General features: G+C 46.4%; 1 protein-coding gene across 6 annotated transcripts in view; it reads right to left on the bottom strand.

Moving 5' to 3' along the window:
* mio (GATOR complex protein mio) overlaps positions 1-13,519 on the bottom strand; it is a 768,187-nt gene that overhangs the window by 740,238 nt on the left and 14,430 nt on the right. For all 6 annotated transcript variants that reach the window (XM_075896295.1, XM_075895366.1, XM_075865082.1 and 3 more), the window contains exon 2: positions 2,875-2,946. In XM_075896295.1, the coding sequence (XP_075752410.1) occupies positions 2,875-2,920 (46 nt within the window). In that variant the 5' untranslated portion in view covers positions 2,921-2,946. The remainder of the gene's footprint in view (positions 1-2,874; positions 2,947-13,519) is intronic.

The raw sequence follows: 13,519 nt of genomic DNA, 5'->3' as shown, positions 1-13,519 counted from the left end.
GTACTTCTATAATCTGGCTTTTGGTTTACCGGCCACAAGTTCCACCAAATAAAGTTTAATTTTGAACAAGCCGTCTCTGCCTTCATCAGCATCAGCGCCACGGCCCAGTGACAATACAGTTAACGTCTGATCACACTGGTACCCCTCATTTGTACTGAATGGTGATAGGTGTACGACGAACACTGAACAGAGAGGAGGGAGTGCTCATGCCAGCTAACCCTCCCCTCTGTATATGCCTCTGGAATATAGAGATATCGCAGCTGACAAGCACATAGTTAGTGAAGGTCCCGAAACTGCCCGCACCAACCCACGATCACTTCCAGCAAGTACAAAACTCTAAGGCCCAACCACATGCATGCAATTTTCGAGCGACGACGACAGGATTTGCTATCACCATGGCTGTCGCGAAGGGCCATTCGCCACGAACTGCTTTGGTGGATTTCGTGTTGAACGGTAGTGTCAGCCACAATCTCCTAGGCACCAGCATAGCTTTTGCCGATCGGCCCACCGTATGCTGACTCCTGGTGTAGCTTTTGCCAATTGGACAGCCATATGCGAACTCCTGGTGTAGCTTTCGCCGATCGGTGCCTCGTACCTTGGACACCGACAATGTCCCAATCTTTTACTTTCTTTTTTCTTAACTTCTCTCTCTCTCCCATTTAGTCCCTCATTATTGAATACTTTCGTGAGCTACTGCTGAGGCGTCGCACTAAGCTGCAGACAGGTGCAGGGCTCACTCTTCTCTTCTTTTTTTTTTCTTATTTGAAACCACACCCCCATTCGTCCCCATCACGTCGCAGGTTTCTGCAAAACCAGAAGAAATTGCTTGCCCTTCAGAAAAAAATTTCTGCAATATCGTAGCATCCCTGATTTTCGCTTTGGGTGCAATTAGCTTTTCATGCTTACTATCCGCACGTGCTTCAAAGAATACAAAAACTAGGCTACGCCTTCTACAGACACTTCTCATGTGGACAGAAAGGTGGCCGTCATATTTTGCCATTAATCTTGTTATCGACGGTTTGTTTTGATGTTTCGATGGTAGGTTACTGCAATCTTGGTTACTTGCTGTAATGTAAGTGGTGGCGGCGTGGTCGTCACGCAAGGTTGCCACAGAGTTGGCAAAGTGAATTGTAGCATCATAGTGCCCCCTTCTGGGAGCCTCTCAAGATCCCAGCAGATACCACTGTTGCAGTTAAATGATTGCGAGAAAAGAAAGCTGCACACGCTTTTATGGAGTGTGCAAGCGGTGGGAACAGCTTGCAGAAGATAGCACCATCAACCACGAAAGATGAGTGAAATACAAGAAAGAAGTTGTCTCCAAACAGTGTACGTGTACGTCAGTTGCAAAAGGCTAAGTGCCCTAACTTATTTTTGCATTACTGCACTTTTTGCTCATCTTGAAAATATTGGCATAAAATTTGCCCCGTATAAAAATGCATCCCCCAGTTTGCTTTGCTCTTTTGGGAAGAAAAGTGGATTTGTGGCGACCACTGCGCACAAACTTGCGCGGCCTCCGTCTCGTCACTCGTTAGTTCGGCGTGACAAAACCAGCTGCTGCGACACATTTCCGATAAAGCAGAGCGCCACCGCAGTTTCACCGGAGGATTACGTCACCACTGGTAGCTATAAAACCCAAGCTACCAAGCTCGCTATTATTACTCTAACCGTACAAGCGCAGCGTCGGCATGCTCGTCCCGCTGCTGCTACCACGTTAATAAACAGTTGTAATGTTTAATGTTGGAATGCTTCCTTCTATCAACACGGCATTGCACATGTTCATTATGAGAGTATATACGGTATATGGTACTTTACATTAGCGCCTCTTTTCACGTTCGAGCTGCTAAGCAGCACACAACCGCTTGGTGGCATCACACCACTGAAAGAAAAACTGTCTGTAACACATGCACGCACTGAAAAACCGTACTCAAGCACAAGAAACATTGTGCAGGCTACCCCTTCCCCCCCCCATAATCATGGACAGAAAAAAAAGCACGAGAAATCACACAAAAAAGCATGCGAACATGCATATATCTTGAGGCGACCACAATGTAAGATGAAGTGTCGCTGCGAAGCGGCCGCAACTGTCAACTCAGATGAGACGCTCTTGCCCATTGATGGCAATGCGATGCAACAGGCCACACAAAACACAGCGGCCATGCCTGAGACGACCTGACCTAAAGTCATCTGTAGCAACACCTTCCACTCACACTCAATTCAGCATGCCCGCTTATCTCTCCCCCCTCCGCCGAGTTTTTGCACTTGTCCTCTCTCCTTCTATCTAGGTTATGAGAGCATGTACAAAGTATACACACACAGATAGCCTTGAAGAAGACTACTACTTGAAAATGTTGACTCCAGCCACACCTCACGTTCAATCTTTTTAGGCTTCCATCTTTCCCCCCACCCTTGTGGATTAAAATGATTACGAGACACACCTTTAGTTTTACATGCAAGCATGTATCACTGTTCCCCACCCCAGTTCTTCCTGGATATAGTATGCTTGTCAACACCAGCAACAGAGCGAACGGTTCAGATTTCATCACATTGTGCAGCTGCCAACAGGTGCACTTACTAGCTGCACTGTGCATTTCCCAGCACCTCTGCTGGCCACCAACTGACCTGATTGATTGATATGTGGGGTTTAACGTCCCAAAACCACCATATGATTATGAGAGACGCCGTAGTGGAGGGCTCCGGAAATTTCAACCACCTGGGGTTCTTTAACGTGCACCCAAATCTGAGCACACAAGCCTACAACATTTCCGCCTCCATCAGAAATGCAGCCGCCGCAGCCGGGATTCGAACCCGCGACCTGCGGGTCAGCAGCCGAGTACCTTAGCCACTAGACCACCGCGGCGGGGCGGCCCAACTGACCTGTTAGTGTCCTTTGTGTCCTTGGTGCACCAGGAAACATCCACATGCAAGCTGGCCATGGCCACTGGAAGACTGCAAAGAGAACATTTCAGAGCAATGAAAGTGGAAATAAAACATTTTCAGGATCAATTGATCACTCATATATGCAGCTGAAGAAATTTTGAGACCAACCTTTTAGGAATTTCTTCTAAAAATGGGATACACCCAGTTTATGGGTAAAATTTAACTTTAAACTCGAGCTGTATCACGCAACCTCTCGGTGAAATGTCGCCTCAGTCAGATCAAGAGTGAGTGCACTCAAGGGTACACACAAGGATGCTCTGTAGAAAACACGCGAGATACAATAACTGCGAGCACTGATTGTCTTATTTCACTGGTGCAGAGTCACAGAATATATCAACGTAAGTTTGTGCCAGCTTCCATTTAAACCCTAAAAGTGTTGGAGAAATGATAACAATTAAATTTTTTGGGGGGACTTCTATGCTTTGATGACTATACACCAAAGTGAAACAACATAATCGTAGCATCATTAAATCTTTAGAGGTTGAATTTTTTCACAGCATGTGGTCTGCTAGTGTCAATTTCTTTTTTTATTCTTGATTACAATCCTTCCAAAATGTATTTAAAAAAAAAAACTATTTTTTTATGGTCCCCATAAAGTGAGAAAACATTATGTGTGTTGCTACAGAAACATGGTTAACTGATGAGTAAAGCAAAAAGAATGCTTCAAAAAGCTTATGTGACTGTTGATAAATTATCCATTGGATAAATGACATATGAAAATTGCATGACTGGAAACACGAAAGAAGAAAGGTCACACTTGATCAAGTTGGCATTAGTTTCGCAACACTCCCTTTGAAAGGTCGCCTGCACATCAACATCTGAGTTTTTATAATGGCGTAAATGTAGCACTAAGAAAGACAAGGACAAGAAAGTGTACACCACAAGCGCTTGGGTTTTCACTTGTAACTGTTTGTACGATGGGCTGACATTTACTGAAACAGACCCAATTTTACAGAATCATCATAAGACTAACTTCCAGCAAGAAAACCAGCTTGAAAACCATAGCCTAAGGAAACTGTGTAAGGTTCTGGGCGCGTCCTGAAAGCAAAAGCAAATCAGAAGTCTTTAATAATCCCTTGGCCTGCTGCAAGCGAGACAGTTACAAAAACAGAAGCACAACTACAGCGACCCTGTTTGCGTCATTTAGCACAGAAACAGGCACCCCAGGCAACAATAAACGAGAGAATAACAAAATGTACTCTAAGAGAAATGCTGAAACAGCTATACATCAGTTTTGAGGGTGTGAGAAGTGGAAAGGACCCGAAGGACGAAACAGAAACCAGCCAGCACACCATTGCAGAAAAACATTAAAGAAAGAAATTATAGACCATCTCCCCGGAGGGAACCATGATGGGATGCGAAGCAGCAGCGGTGCGCACGCCCTGGCTAAATGGCTGTCGACGTAGGTGCTAGAAGAAGGGTTTTAAGCGAAACTCAATGTAGCCTTTACTCGAGTAAACGCTTTTTTGAAACGCAAAGACACAGGAGGCAAGTCGGGTTTCGTAAGTTTCATCGCATATAAATGAGCCAAAAGAGTGTTTCCATTTGACGTGTGGTAGAGCATTGCGGGCGGTGGAGAAGCTGAAGCAAGATAAAAGTGTGTTCCGCGCGGGCGGAGAAGCAACACCCCCTAGGTGTGTTGGAAGGAGCCGGCAGCTACTGCGGGCGAGGGAGAGAGTGATGTCAACGTGCAGCTGCAAATTGACTTACTTGGCATCGTTCCAACAACTGCGGCGGGGGAATGCAGTGCGGCGCATCGGCATGGAAACATGGACAGACAGCGTTACACAGGCTAGTCAAAGAGCCGCTTGGCATCTAAAAAAATCCCCATCCAAGCCTTCCAGACAGATGTTTAACCAGCGAAGCTGCAACTTGTAGCCACAGGTAATGGCAGATGTCGCAGCCGAAGCTACTCAAGCGACTCCCGCCGAAAGCGGGCATCAGTCCCAGAAAATGCTTTTCTGTCGCACTGCTCTGCCTATAACACCGCATCTTCGACTCACTGGTAATGTGTGCATTAGGCTCGGAAAGGTGCCGAATCCTTGGTGTACAATTGCTGCTTGCGCTTCGCCACCTCCAAACTGTTCTTGTGCTCAAACCGCTGCATCAGCCTGGCAAACATGAATTCTCCCACAGATGCTATTCTTGGAAAGTTGATTGCTCTTCGGGAGGAATTGCACAATCCTAGCCATTCCCAAGTGAAAGTGCTAAGTTGAACCTTTCAGTGACGCCCAACTCTTCATGCAACCATGAGCCCGTCACGCGATGTCTGTTTACATCCCTCCTTTGTCTATTAACGTGCCTGACTGCTTTCCTTGACCGGGCAGAGCCGAACTATGTCCTCTCCCGTCCTCCCTTTTTCACTTTTATATTCGTTTCTCTCCCCCTATCCATCCCTGTGCAGCACTATTAATATGATATGTGGGGTTTTAACGTCCCAAAACCACTATATGATTATGAGAGACGCCGTAGTGGAGGGCTCCGGAAATTTAGACCACCTGGGGTTCTTTAACGTGCACTCAAATCTGAGCACACGGGCCTACAACATTTCCGCCTCCATCGGAAATGCAGCCGCCGCAGCCGGGATTCGAACCCGCGCCCTGCGGGTCAGCAGCCGAGTACCTTAGCCACTAGACCACCGCGGCGGGGCGATGTGCAGCACTATTAAGGTGACCTCCTCTCAGAGACGGTGCTTCACATTTTCTTCATCCTTCTCGCTTTCAAAGCCACTCCATTAAAACTACTGCACACAGGCTCAACGGCGTCTGCGAACAGATACACAACGTCATTGACAGCACTCCCAATGACGCGCACGCTTGAGTGCAACTTACAGACTGACATAACTGACAAAGCAGCCAATAGACATTTAGCATCGCTCGTGGCGAACAGTTTTTCGTTTCGCGTAGCCATCATTGCTCTCGCTTGAAACAATACAGAGACATTGGCGCAAGAAAAAAAGTCACAGTTTCGACACAAGGCGGAAGCAATGAATGTGATAGCAACACATCTGGCTGTTACACGAATTAAGGCTAGGAGATGTAAAAACCATACAAAACGTAGTGAACAAGATCGGTTGTGCTTGAATCCACAGTAATGCAGTAACCACAATATCTAAACAGCCGTTTTTTTTAATTTGTAAATGGTGTATATACACAGCTTGTTACTAGAAGTATAAGCTGTGTGGTCTAGTTGGTTAATACAGCATGCCAAGGAGCAAGGGGTCATTGGATCCAATCCGCAGTGGGTGCCTTGGAATATTTTTTTTTAATTCATTTTTCTTCAAGCCGTCTACATATATACTGTAGTGAAGAAGAGTGGCCTCAGCGGCTTGCGGTTGTGCTGCCCTAGGCCGGACACTTTTTCTTCTGCTATGTTTTCTGCCAATAAACCCCTTTACAAATGGTGGAGGCTGCTCGGTTTCAATCAGCCTGGAACTTCGCACTCTACCATTCATCATGACTAGCAATGCAGGTGCCGCCCACCCTCCTCTGCACCGGCTCCTCGCATCAGTGAGATCTCCCTGTTTTCTCGGACTCCGATGACAAGGATGTTGACGACTGAACTTCCACGTACAAGCGAATGAGCGTCCACAACAAATCGAACGACACCGCCGAATTGGGTTACGCCTCCTTCTATCTGTCGCACGTGGCTAAGGTGTAGTTCATCAAACACAAAGGTGACCTTCCTACGTAGTCCGTCTTCAAAACAAGCCTCACCCAAGTCTTCAGAGAGCCCGTGGTACAAAGCACTACCCCAACTAAAATAGGGTAGTCAGTCCCAAAGCTCAGTGAGCTTTTTACCAGCTATGTTGGCGACATACTTGACCTTTGCAAGCGGATAAATGCGTCGATGTCCAAAGAGGATAAGACAAAACATATCATGAAGGGCATTTAAGACAACGCTTTTCAAATGTTGCTCTCTAAGAGTCCTCGCACTATCATTGAGATGACCGAGTTTTGCCCCAATCATGACAAGTTGGGCAGGCAACATCTTCATACCAGATGTCCCTTCAGCGCCCGACGACTCTTTGTCCAGCTTTGGCATTGGAGATGACCATGCTCTTCTTCTCTCAAAGATCCAAGAGTTCACCAGCACCGAGGTCACTTGTCAACTCTCTTTGGTGTCCTACGTATCCGACCAACCCCGCATTTGCCACCCACCCTCCGAGAGCTATTCCTCCCTTCTGTAACCCGCGGCCACTCACCGCACCTCTCACGTATGCTGAAGTCGCTAGCCTACCTCGACAGCCTACGTTCTAGCCAACGCCCATGCACTCACCTCGCCAACCTTTCCGCCACAGCCTATGCTGATGCCACTCCAACTGCATTTTTCTGCCCCCCAGCCGCGACTCGGTGTCTACTCCAACCACTGGCCGACCTCCAATAGCCATCCCATATGTTTTGCTTGTGGTGACGTTGCCCCGTGGGGCGTTATTGTCGTCATCACCGAGCTTCGGCGAATATTCGATATTCGACTAATGCCATCTTACAACCCTCAGTTTTCTCGGCGCCTTCCAGCCATCCTTCCTCTTCCTTTCACCCTGATCGCCCATTCGAACCAAATCGCCGCTCACCCACTCCACGTTGTCATTCGCCTTCCCCTATGCGTCACCATTCCAGACCCACCAATCAGGAAAAGTAACAGCCACAGTTCTCAAGGCACAAACTGCGTCCCCATTGCCATGCACAAGTCCTCGCCCCTGTCCAGCCAATGTCAGTGAAGTGTCAGTCAATGGTATCGTCGTCATGGCACTTGACACTGGAGCCGCTGTATCCATCATTTCCACCCAGCTGTGCCGCAAACTCCGAAAAGTTCTACGCCATTATCTGTCTCTCTCTTCCAACCTAGAGCGCGCAAAACATAAACCTCTCGCCGCCTGAACACGAGTCATCATTCAAGGGCTCGTGTATAGGGTATTATTAAATTCATAAATTCGTCGAGCTCCCCTTGTGTTCCCTTGACACTATACTTCTTTGGGAATAATAATGCCGCCATCGATTGCTGTTGCGCTGAACTTGAGCTTTCTGAACTTCCAGACATTGCCGCTGTAAAAGCCCCCTCCCATATTATAAACTGTGCGTATGCAATGATGCTACCGTTCCGATGTACTCTTCCTTACTACTGTGTCGTGTGCCGCTATTTCCGATGGTAATATTCTCTTGATGCCCTCTGACATATGTTCATTCGCCACAAATGTTCTCCACCGCCCATTGCTCTCTTTACTCTCTGCCGTGGCGTCAGGAAAACGCTCGTTCATAACACGCTGGAGTGGTCTTTACCTTTATTCCGCGGTGAATGCCTCGGTCACATGCAGCCAATCAACCCCTGGCAGATTTTTCGACGCTCCGACTACTGCACTTTCAACGGACTTCAGCACACTCCCTTCTCACCCTACTGTTGACCAGTCACTCTTTCACGCTTTCCACCACTCTATCAATGACACAGCGTCTTCAGAGTGAAGCCAGTTAGTTAACCTAATATATAAAGTTTCGCACGCCTCTTGCTTCGGTCGCACATTGACCATATCTCACAACATTGATGCAGGAAGCCATGCACCTCTATGGTAACGTCCCTATAGAGTATCAGCGTGGGAGCAACATGTTACTGATGACCAGGTTGTTGAAATGATTCAACAGGGTAGTGTGCAGCCTTCCAACAGTACCTGGGCGTCACTGGTCATTTTTGTTAAAGGGGTCGTGAAACAAATATCGAAGTTCCCAACTTGAATTTTCCCTGATTAAATAGGAATTAGACATACCAATTCAGAAATATTTTGGTACAATATCCATTCTGTAATTAATTACGACCGTTACAAGTCGCAGTTTTTTTGGGGCGATCGCTAGCGACCATGCACGACGCGACCATCGGCCACTATAGGCACTAATATGTGACGTTGGTGAAACGTCACATTAAGAGAAGTTAAAAACACAGCGCTAGCTTTATGTTTCTTTAAAGTAATAGTTTACAGAAACCTAGAAAAGAAAAAAAATAATACAGCAATGTTCGTGCTTTTTTAGTTGTTTGCTGTGGAATTAAAATGAGTCATCTGCCAAGCAAGCATCCAACTTGCTGAATGCAGCCGCGCGGTAACTTCACCGGTCTGGCGGCCGCGGCCAATAGCAGCGCAGGAGCGTGACAAGGGGCGCCACTGGTGGGTGGCCGTCGCAAGCTTTTTTTTTCTCACTGCTCCAATAGCCCCGATCGCCCTGGTATTTGTGCATATCGTCATTGTCGGCGGCATGAAAAACATTGGGTAAACTGTTTCTCATGGTAAATAACTGATAATTGAATAAATTGATGCTTGAAGTGTGCTCTTTCTGCAACGAAACATCCGTTTCCGAACTAGCAATGAGATATCGAGCGATGATGGAGTCATTTCGCAAGAAAACAAACAGTGACACCGGGCGTCTCGGTGAACCGACCATCTTCGTTCCCACCTTTGCTCTTTAGATCGAGGCCGTCGACAAAACTAGTTGCACGGGTAAAGCATTATCTATAAGTGTACACGTTTTTATCGTGTTAGCAAAAATAGGCACTTGACAATGAGCTTACGTTGGAAAGCGAGCGGCGCTACCGAGAACGTCGGCCTTGCAAGGCCTACGCTCGGAACGAGAATGAATGTGGGCTGTGGCAATGTTTGTCGCTCGTGAAGGTGTAGCTTTGTTAGGAATGTTATTAGGCAACGAACCATGACTGTGTGAGGTTGTTTATTTTGTAAGAGGATACGATGTCTTCCGAGTGTGCAAGCCGAGATGCCGAACGTGGGCGGAGCATGAGTGCTGATGGCTCGTTCGCCCCATGTGTCATGAATCGTCGTACGCCGGATCAAACGCTGAATCGCACTATGTGTCCAGCGCTTAGTCCTTGCTACGTCAACCATGTATGTCGTCAGACAGTGCCACACGCACAACATATCAAAGTGCAAACAACCTTCATTCTCACAAGCTGCTCAGCGAGCCACAGCACTGGGCATTGCTTCGAGCTATCAACCACGATGTCCCCCGATAGTATGGGCATACAGAGTGGAAACTCGTGGTCGGGGCTTCCGCAAGCGGAGGTTATGCCACGCAGTCTCGATACAAGTGCTTGCAGGGCACAGGCTTCTTCGCCGTCGTCACCGCCGCAGCTGCCTTATTCTTGAGCCGACTCATATGCCCGACTCCCCTCAAGCAGATGTCGCTGTAGTTCGAGAAAGTCGGATGGTGGTGACGGCGCCAAACACTATGATGCTACAAACCACGGTCAACTAAGGCTCAAAAACCATCGCTGCGTTGCCATGTTTTGTCGATGACAGAGTGACTTCATTGGCTGCCTTAAAGTGACGTCAGCTGCGCAATTGTAGGGAACATGAGCTGGGAAACTGAAATTGTGCTTATTTATGTATTCATTGAGCACAGACGATCAAACGAGTCGAGGTATAGTATTGAATGGACTGCCAGGATTAAAAAAACACACATAGTTAATCATTTTTGGAGAACGTATCACGACCCCTTTAAGAAGGATGGCTCCATTCAGTTCTGTGTCGACTACAGATGCTTAACATGATCACACGAAAGAACGTTTACCGTCTACCACAAAGTGTGTTGCGAGGGACGCTTTAAAATTAAATTACAAACAAAACAAAAGCTGCGTCCACATCACATTTTTTACCCGAAGGCGCTGCAGCAGACTGGTTACAATGTTAAAGAGAAAACGCCTTTATTGACACAATACATTTTGTTCTTTTTATAAGCCATTTCATTCTGTCATGAAACTAATGAAAAATGAATTATTAGAAAAATTATATCTGATACAACATTCTAAAATCTTAATTACCATTGCACGAAGAGGACTGTTTAGGTACATTTATTTTTGAAGGCAAGTTTTACCATGAAATGTTTGACACAGGAGGTTTAACCGCAGTTAATTCGACACGATGATAGTAAATCCCATCCTAGTTCATTTTTCATATTGTTACGAATGCGATAGGTTTATTTACACTGAAAATGATAGCGTTCAACCGTCACTGCCGAATCACAGTCACAAGAGAGCGTCCTCCCTCCTCTTCTTTCTCGCTCTCTCAGTCCGCATTACATTTTCCTCTGGGCAGAACGAAGCTCACCTAGCAAGTAGAAGCGATCGGCTGTTGTAGGGCTTCAATCGAACAATGTGCACAATTTGCGTCTTACGCGAACGCCGGTTCTGAGCTGTCACTTTCGCAACAACGTAAGTGACATCACTCAAGCACATTAGTAATGTCAAATGGTCCTGAGTACTTGGAAAGAAGCTTCTGGCAAAGTTCCTTCTTTTGAACAGGCATCCACATCCAGACAAAATTACCCGTAGCAAAAGTCACAGGCGGGTGTTTTGCGTCGTAACGGTCTTTCGCGCGAGCGTGGGCGGAAAGAGTTCGGAGCCAAGCAAGTCTACCAGCTTCTTGGGCGCGACACTGGCGTTTTCGCTCGTCAAAAAAGGAAGTATGGTGTCAAATAAACTTTGGGGATGACGAGCATAGACAAGAAAAAAAGGCGTGTAACCTAAGACCTCGTGTTTCACGGTATTAAAGGCATATGTCACAAGAGGTAATCATCATCATCATCATCATCATCAGCCTGGCTACGTCTACTGCAGGACAAAGGCCTTTCCCATGTTCCGCCAGTTAAACCGGTCCTGTGCTTGCTGTTGCCAATTTATACCCGCAAACACCAAAAGGAGATCACCACTTCCCATCTTTGTGACTTTATAGCCTGGACCTATTGCTTCGGTGAGAGTTTTGGACACAAGAAAGGGTGAAATAGTACGTACTGTCTTCTATTTGTTCTGGCTATGAATAACATGGTACTTTGGGAAGGTTGTTTTTGGTGTGCTGAGCATGAAAGTGTCTTTGGTGCACCACCTTTTCAGGGAAAAGAATTTGCCATAAATTGACTACAAAGTTCGGCAGCGGTGTCAGCCGCCCACCACCGAGCCCAACCGGGGGACGTGGCAGGAGATGCTGGGCAAGTCCTGTCGACGCCAGCTGTACAGCGCTGCTATAACCGAATATAACTACCCAAGGTTGGGTAACTACACAGGGTTAACCCTCATCACGAGAAAATTTGGAAGTAAACGGAAAAGAGAAGATGACAGGACAGATAAAAAGTGAGAGATAAAGACGAAGATGTAGTTATAGAGAGATAGAAAAAGGCGACTGCGGATTTCCCCTGGGTGGGTCAGCCCAGGGGTGCCGTCTACGTGAAGCCGGGGCCAAAGGGGTGTGTTGCCTCTGCCGGGGGGACCTTATAGGTCCAATCACCCGGCGTCGGCTCAACCCCCAGGATCCCTTTTTCCCCAGACACGGCAAAGCCACGCACGGCTAGACGTGGGAGGGAGTCGAAACACCCCCACCCCGTTAGCTCGGGTCCGTGGTGTCGCTACACACCAAACGCCTGCTTGCACAGACGCCCCTGCGGGGCTTTGTGATTAACTGTATCAAAAGCTTTCGTTAAATCTATGAATACATCACCACCTACGAAGCCTTGGTCGATTGCCCCTTTTATTTTATCGGTGAGGGTTAGAAGCGCGAGCTCAGTGGAATAGCCAGGCCGAAAGCAGTACTGTTTAGATGTCAACAGATTAAACTTTGTCAGGTAGGATATTAACCTTGTATCCATAAGACACTCGATTATTTTGCTGAAAAATGGAATACAAATGGGCCTATAATTACTCAAAAGTTTGTGATCACCTTTTTTGTGAACAGGTGTTATTCTACCAACTTTTAGGGAATCAAGAAATATGCCTGCTTTAAACATCTTGTTAATAATATCTGCAATGACAGGAGATAGCTCACTAGAGACTAACGTTATGTGAAATGAATGACCAGAGTCAAAACCAGGTCACGTAGACTTGAGCGAAGTTATAACACGAAGAACTTCCTCTGCACTCGTAGGTCGCAAGAAGAAAGAATAAGGCTGGCGAGGTAATGTTGGTAATGGGGGATTTCTCAGATTCACAGGTACTGCTAAAATACTCACTGGACGCATTGGCGATGTCAGTTGGATGGCTGTACGTTTCTGCTTCAGTTTTAATTTTCGTTATCTGCTCACGACATTTATTATTTAAGAATTCGGTGACTTGTTTATCATATGGTGGTTTTGGGACGTTAAACCTCACATATTAATCAATTATTTAAGAATTCGTTTATGACCTGCCAGTTGCGCCTCGTATCATTGCCATTATCCGAAATTATTCTCGTTTTGCACATTTAAGTGCGGCTGCAAGCGTGCTGGAATATTTCTTGAAACGAATTTTAAGTTCCGAGTTAAATGGCTCACAAGTTACTTTTTTGTGAAGTTGGTTTTTCTTCAAGATACATCGAAGTAGCACCCTTGTAACCCAAAGTTTTCTGGGATTACTAAAATGACGAGCTATGATATGTACCGTCGTGCATTCGCTAATGCATTGTGTAACTGTAGTCAAAAATAGCTGATAAGCCTTTTCAGCGCAAGATTCACTTATTACGATGGTCCAGTCAATTGATTGCACCATAGATACGAATTTTTGAGAATTAAAAGATATCCTCTCTTTGTTTTTCTTACACTTGTAATTTTCTGTGCCCAAAGTC

The sequence above is a fragment of the Rhipicephalus microplus genome, chromosome 1 (genome assembly GCF_043290135.1).
Source record: "Rhipicephalus microplus isolate Deutch F79 chromosome 1, USDA_Rmic, whole genome shotgun sequence".
Lineage (NCBI taxonomy): Eukaryota > Metazoa > Arthropoda > Arachnida > Ixodida > Ixodidae > Rhipicephalus > Rhipicephalus microplus.
Note: the sequence above shows the minus strand (reverse complement) of the source record. Positions and strands in the feature narration are given on the sequence as shown.